Raw genomic sequence first — 7,368 nt, forward strand, 5'->3', positions numbered from 1 at the left:
CAAAAACAGCAGAGGGGAGAGTCGCCTGGTGGTCATTTCCCATTTGCCCCTCAAGTGCAGGGTTGTTTTTTTCACATTTGCTTCTTGAATTCTTATTTTGCTGAGGTTCAAATGATAGACATCAGGACCTTTCATTCTGAACTCTGACACACATTTCTAAAGAATGGTATTTTTCCACTTATAATTCTGTTACCACACCAAACAAAATTTAAAACAATACTAACACCCAGTCTTTCATACTGTTTCCTCATTTTATCCCCAAGATGATTTTAGAGGTGGTTGAACAATTCACAAACCATTTTAAACATTAATTACCTGTTCAGCTACTTGCCATTCAGTATTTACTGGGAGTCAGTTTCTTTTTTCTTCTGGTACTGAATAAACCTAGAAACCTAGGGCTTAAAAAAAAATTCTGTACTAGGGATTAAATCTAGGGCACCACTTATGCTAGGAAAGTGCTTTGCCAGTGAACCTTAGGCCAAGGTTCAGTATCAAGGACAGTTAAATCTGTGGAGTCATAGCACCTGGATTCAACCCGTTTTACCACTGAGTTGCAAGAACCTGAGCTAATTACTCAAACGCCCTGTACACTGTCTTCCTCTTAGGCAAACTGTGACAGTATCGCTGACTTCACAGAGCTGGAGGAGGGTATCTAAGGCTGCACTTGTCAGTCTGCAGAACAGAAGCCGCCACAGACCTGCTTCTATTACCTACCATCTTCTACTAGCCGTTTTCTCTGTTTAGGCTGCTGAAACTGATACCATGAATGGGTAGCTTGTAGATGGCAGAAATGGACTTCTCAGTTCTAAAGCCTGAGAAGTCTAAGATCAAGGCCCAGGAAGAGTTTAGTGTTTGGTAAGGGCTCACTTTTTGGTTCATGGATAGGCATCTTTTAGCCATACCCTGAATAGTAGAGGAAGAAAGGCAGTGTCTGGAGCTTTTATAAAGGCACTAATCCTAAATATTCAGGGCTCCTGACTTAATCCTCTCTCAAAGGTCCTACCTCCTAATGCCAAACAGTGGGAGACATAAACAGAACAAATTGTTTTGATTATTACTGTGAATGAGATATCCTAGGCTTCAGCACTGTGCTAATGTTAGAAAAAGTGGTGAAACAGGCTTCTCTAAACAGCAGCAGCAACAACAGAAGCTGATTATGAAATGCTTACTAAGAACTGGGTACTATAGTATTTCTTTTTTCATGGGATTGAGGATGGAACCCAGGCTTTGTGTATGCGCTATAACACTGAGTACTCCTGGCATATCATGCAGCCTGGCGATGACTTGGGACATCCCTGACACATACTTTAATAAAGATAGATACCCTTTCTATTCCTGTTTCACAGATATGGGAACTAAACAAAGAAGAGTGAAGGAAGCTGTCCAATGTCACAGAATAACAATACAGCAAGAATTCAAATTTTCAGCTTGGTGTGGTGTCACATGCCTTTAATCCTAGCTCTCAGGAAGCAGAGGCAAGGAGATATCCATGAGACTTAATGCCAACCTGGCCTACATAGTAAGTTCCAGGCCACCCATGGATACATAGTGAAATAATGTCTCAAGAGAAGAAAAGGAAAAGTAATAAAACCCAGGTCTTTGTCCTGTAACTGACCCCTGTGAGTTATTAAGTGCTTCACTTTATTGCCTTTCATGGAACCCCTAGTTTAGTGGAGATCCATCAAGTGAGTCAGCACTAGCAATTCAGAGTATCAGAGGCTACTACTAAGGAAAGAGGAAATAAGCACCAAATTCAGGAGGAGGGAAGGGTCAGGGTCCAAGGGGCTCTCTAGAAGAGATATATGAGGAGAGTATCTGAAGGAAGTCCAAGAATCTCTCAGAGGAACACAGGTACAAAAGGGAGACATTAGACATTCTAGAGAGAGTAAATAGCACAGGCAAACATTTGTAGGCAGGAAACAATGAAGTCTATTTCAGGATGTTCAATAAATTAAATATGGATCTAGCATAGGGTGTAATAAAGTTGAATGAGATGAAGTTGAGTAGGTAAGCTGTGATGAAACCATCAGTTTATTCACTACAATAATGAGTTCCTGAAAAAGAGGAGAAAGCTATAGAATTTTAAGCATTGAGAAACACAAATAGATTTACTTTTAAGAAGATCATCTTGGGAGAAAGCTATCGGAAGCAGGGCATCCAGATTGGAGACTTTTTAATTGAGGAAAAAAAGGTCAGCCTGTGATAAGAGGGAAACACTAGTAAATGCACTAGCTGATGGAGTAAAGAGGTAAGTTGCAGAGACATTTGGCAAATGGAACCCAAAGTACTTGTTGACTGATAAGGCACTAAGAAGTCAAAGGAGGCAGGGATCTAAAAAGCCTTTATGGCTTCTGTTCAAGGCTTGAGAGGGTTCGATGCACATTTAGAGATGGAGTTAAGGAATTCAATTTGTTCATTTTGAATCTGAGATGTCATAGGGAAGATGTTTATTTAGAGAAATATACTCAGCTGGATATAAGGGTTCAGAGATTGGGAATGAGAGTCAGACTATGTAATTCCTTAAATTCAAATAGGTTGCTGGAAAAGTCTAAAAGCCAAAGAATTCCTAAACTCGAATCTATCTCTAAGTCTGAAACACACTCTAGATATGAGATTTTACTTATCAACATGAAGGGAATGCAGATCCTTCTGCTGCAGAACTCAGTGTTAAAACTAAATTATTTAGCTAGGTGATCAAACATTCACTCCTAGTTCCTGTTAATTACAGATGCCAATGATAATCTTGATTTTGTAACTTTATAGCTCCACTCCAATAACCTAATAGCTTCTGGCTTGTGTCCTGGATATGACCTGGATTCAGGTAGAGGAAGAAAAGAGAAGGAAGACTCAGCTGACCATGGAAATATTCAAGGGTCAATCACTGAAGAATAAAAATAAAACATGGTCTTTTCAAATGTTGAAATTTTAGCAATGGTAATAATAAATGAGCCATAGCTTCAGGGAACACAGATGCATTTTGGGAAAATGTTAAGTTAAAAAAAAAAAAAAAGGTAAGCCCAAGAAGACTATGGTGGGGCTGGAGAGATGGCTCAGAGGTTAAGAGCACTGACTGCTCTTCCAGAGGTCCTGAGTTCAATTCCCAAGAACCACATGGTGGCTCACAACCATCTGTAATAAGATCTGGTGCCCTCTTCTGACCTGCAGTCATATATGCTGTATACATAATAAACAAATCTTAAAAAAAAAAAAAAGACGACTATGGCATGCCATTTTCATAAAGTTCAAAAATAAAGCTTTAAGTAATACATTATTTATGAGCTCAAACTGTTAAGATATTTTAAAAAGCAAGTGAATGATAAACACAAAATTTAAGCTAGCGCCTATCTGTCAGGGTATGGGGAATTTGGAAGTAGCATGTAAGTGGCTTTAACAGTATTAAAAACATTTTATTTCTTAGATGGGCACTAGATTTACTTCATGACTTACACTTTACATATACATTGTTCTTTACACGCTTTCTTTCCTTGTAGAGCTGGAGATGAAGCCTGCTTTTATGTTATATACATTCATATATAAGAATATCTATCAAGCACTATAAGCCCTTAAAGAGTCATTTAACTTAGTTTAATCCTTAAGCATGACCCTTTCCTAATAAAGCAGCGTATTTATTGTGAAATCTTACCAAACACACACACACACACACACACACACACACACAAATATTACAAACAACGTTGAATACAGAATCCATTAGAAATAATTTTCTATCAACCTTCCCAATAAAACTGCACTGTGTCTAACTTAAGACCATAATTCATAGACCCTGCTAAGCAACAATGACTTAAAGTGTATGTGTCTGAAGAGGAAACAAGACATACACTTTAGAACTATCTCTGTAGATGACGCTGGACTCAAATTCACAGAGCTCTGCTTGCCTCTGGAGTGCTGGTATTAAAGGCATTCACCACCACACCCAGCAAGGTGTGCATTTTAATAGACTAAAACATAAAAAAAATGCGTAAGTTACATAAACAGAAAAACAGAAAAAAGGTAATGAACAAAATATATGAGGGAAATATAGACAAATAACAAAAACAAAATGCTAATAAGAATGAAATATGAAGCTGGGCAGTGGTGGTACAGGGCTTTAATTCCAGCACTTGGGAGGCAGAGGCAGGTAGATCTCTGGGAGTTTGAAGCCAGCCTGGTCTACGGGGCGAGTTCCTAGACAGCCAATGCTACAAAGAGAAACCCTGTCTTAAAAAACCAAAGGGGGGGCTGGAGAGATGGCTCAGAGGTTAAGAGCACCGACTGCTCTTCTAGAGGTCCTGAGTTCAATTTCCAGCAACCACATGGTGGCTCACAACCATCTGTAATGAGATCTGGCGCCCTCTTCTGTGTACATAATAAATAAATAAATCTTTAAAAAAAAAAACAAAAAAAACAAAACAAAACAAAACAAAAAACAAAAAAAACCAAAGGGGGAAAGAGAGAGAGAGAGAGGGGCGTTTTTTTTTTTATATATTTATAAACTAGAAAAAGCATAAAATAATCATGCAATCTAAAAGCTTTCATTGGAAAGATTTCTTGCAATAATATTTATAAAGTATATACAGACTGCATCAAATATTCAAAGCAGGAGAAGATACTTACAAAGTCATCTCCTGAGTCAGCTCCCATAGAGGCCACAGACTCCTTGCTCACAGACCGTGGGATCCTAGTCGAGCCTGCTGGCCTCTGAGCAACAGCAGTCTCTTCTGCAATTTTCTTCTTTAGTTTTGCGAACATTTTTTCTGTGTATCTATCTTGCAAGGGTAACTAACCATTGAACTTCTCAGTGAATGAAATAAAAGACACAAGTACCTACAAAGGCTCAGGTCTCCAGTTTAGCTGCATCTCACTTAAATGCTGGCCAAAGAATTTTGGCAAAACAGTATCTATAAATCAGATGAAAAGAGATAGCTCCAAGTTAAACACTGGAAAGATTTCATATCTCAGTTGTCATGTTAAGCTTCAGGTTTCAAAAGTAGTCTCATAGTAAGTATACACACACACACACACACACACACACACACACTAAGCTTCAGGTTTCAAAAGTAGTCTCATAGTAAGTATACACACACACACACAGAACACAATTATTAAACACTTAAAAAGCACTCAGGTGCTTTATTTGCATCTGGTCAGAAAGAGGCAGAACAACCTGCCAAGGACTATGTGGCTAAGTTAGAGGGCTAGTATCTGAACACAGAGCTCTTTAACTCACAAATCTCAACTTTTTGTTTTAGTATTAGCAATGGTGTACGACATGCAGTAAAATTTCCCAGGTCAATACCATGTAATCATTACTTAATGCTTTTGAGTCTTCTAATAATATGATTACTAAGAATTTAGTGCTCTCTGTAAGTCAAAGACACAAAAGTAAAAAGATATAAAATATGCAACTCAGTCCCTGGTTTTCAATTAGGTGCTTCTTCCCAGAGGGGGGAAAAAAAAAGTCACAACCTAGAAAAAAACCCCAAGAAACTCAGACTAAATATAGCCATCAGATACTCTTTAACTTTTCACATCTGTGTGGAAATGTGTGATTTTCTTTGTGCTTCATAATATTACTTCAAGCTACAATTTCTTTTCTTCCCATATGATATTTAACATGAGATTCAAAAATTCTTTCCTCTCAATAAAACATTACTGGGCCAAGTGTGGTGGTGCAGGCCTTTAATCCCAGCAAAGGCACAAATATCTCGGTGAATTCAATGCCAGTCTGGTCTGCATAGTGGAACACAGCAAGTTCCGGGCCAGCCAGGGCTGCGTAGTGTGATCTTGTTTAAAAAACAAAACAAAACAAACTCCTACCATTCTGTTTCAACCTTAACTTTTCATGGCTTGTGAAGGATACACTCTGCTCTAAGATGACAGACGATTCCTTACCACTTCAGATTATCCATTAAGTCTATAAAATCCTTCAAAAACTTTACCACCAATATCTGTAAACCACTGTACTCACCTGTCTTACCTACTATATTTAAAACAGTCTGGAGGTCAAAGTCACTGCCCTGCGTGAAAACAAAGGTAAAACGGGTTGGATATTTCAAGTGCAAGACCAAAATGTTCATCGAAGGCGGTATGAAAGGAGAGCAGGGATGACTTAAATGGACAAAACATCTTGTCACTATAGTACAGCTGTTAAGAGGATGCACCGAAGTCCCTGTGAACAACCTGAGAGTTCCACTTACAAAAGCAGAAAGACTTTCTCACAGCGTTAGGTGCCTACATTCATTTCTTCCTAGGAGTACTGAATTAGTTGAAGGTTTCCAAGGGACAGTATTTCTCAGCTGATTCTCACACACAGTGTTTACCTGGTCAGACCTGGTAGTCTGGTCTCTGAGTCTTGACTCGCACTAAGTCTTTGGAGTAAAGTTCATACAGATGCTTAAGGTCCAGAGATGCCGGCCACCGCAATTTGTATCCCACTCCCTCTGGCTCGCTCTGGAGCCGCGTCCTCGATAGGGCTGTCAACCAAGGGAGGTACCCAACCTCTGTTTGACAGCAGGAAGATTGCGTCCCAGAAAGAAGTGGTGACTTGGCTAAGGTCGCAGGACGGCTCGACCCCCAGGCCAAGGGGCCGCTTCCGCCCCCACCCGAGTCCCCTGAGCACTCCAACACCGCCCCCACCCCTGGGTCGGGGTCCGGTGTGTCCCCGCCTAGTGGCGGACTGCCCGAGACTACCGGAGGAGGCCTACTTGCGTCCTGCAGCTTCGGCAGCGAACTTGCTGCTTTTGGGGCAGCCAACACGGCCCCGCCTCCGCGGACTCTCGGGGGCGCGAGGAGCGTCACCAGCCCCCCACCTCCAGCCGGCTAGCCGAGCACCAACCCGGAACCGCACGTTTGCTGCGCGCCGGAAGTGGTTGCGCGTCGGCGCGTTCTCCGCTCGCGCATGCGCCCATACGCGACCCATTGGCGCGCCAGCGAACTGTTTGGGCCATTGGGCTAGAACGGCAACCGGGAGCGGGCACTTATATCTTGGCTGCCCGGCCACTGCCACGTCAGCATGTGCAGGACCGCGGATACCAACCGGACTGCACTCGACCGCCAAGAACTTCGCTTCTGAAGTGGGAGGAGCCCCGTGGCTGACGCGGCCCCGGGGCAGGCGGTACTCGAGGGCTGGTCCTTCGGCTACAGGAAACTACTCCAAAAACTACAACGCGCACTTCGCACATAGTGATCCAGGTTTTAACTTTAGCGTCCGAGGTCCGAGTTCCTGTCGAGCACACATTTCATACAACTGAAAGAAGTTTCTAGAACCTCATTATCCTTGTTCTGCCCCGGACTTCTATATTCCTCAATTCCAAGCCAAGCATTCTACATTAAAGTAACTTCAGTCCTGCCCAAGGAAACACCAGCCCT

General features: G+C 41.6%; 1 protein-coding gene across 6 annotated transcripts in view; it reads right to left on the bottom strand.

The window, feature by feature from the left end:
- The window catches only part of Golga1 (golgin A1), a 56,719-nt gene extending 49,884 nt beyond the window's left edge, over positions 1 to 6,835 (bottom strand). For 2 of the 6 annotated variants that reach the window (XM_059260236.1, XM_059260233.1), the window contains exons 1-4: positions 6,705 to 6,835; positions 6,321 to 6,473; positions 5,969 to 6,017; positions 4,615 to 4,898 (exon numbers count right to left, since the gene is read on the bottom strand). In XM_059260236.1, the coding sequence (XP_059116219.1) occupies positions 4,615 to 4,749 (135 nt within the window). In that variant the 5' untranslated portion in view covers positions 4,750 to 4,898; positions 5,969 to 6,017; positions 6,321 to 6,473; positions 6,705 to 6,835. Of the gene's footprint in view, positions 1 to 315; positions 779 to 4,614; positions 4,899 to 5,968; positions 6,018 to 6,320; positions 6,643 to 6,704 lie in introns of those variants that run through there. The other 4 variants (XM_059260235.1, XM_059260234.1, XM_059260238.1 and 1 more) reach the window with 4 other exon arrangements.
- Between the last annotated feature and the right edge of the window lie 533 nt (positions 6,836 to 7,368).

This window comes from Peromyscus eremicus, chromosome 4 (genome assembly GCF_949786415.1).
Source record: "Peromyscus eremicus chromosome 4, PerEre_H2_v1, whole genome shotgun sequence".
NCBI lineage: Eukaryota > Metazoa > Chordata > Mammalia > Rodentia > Cricetidae > Peromyscus > Peromyscus eremicus.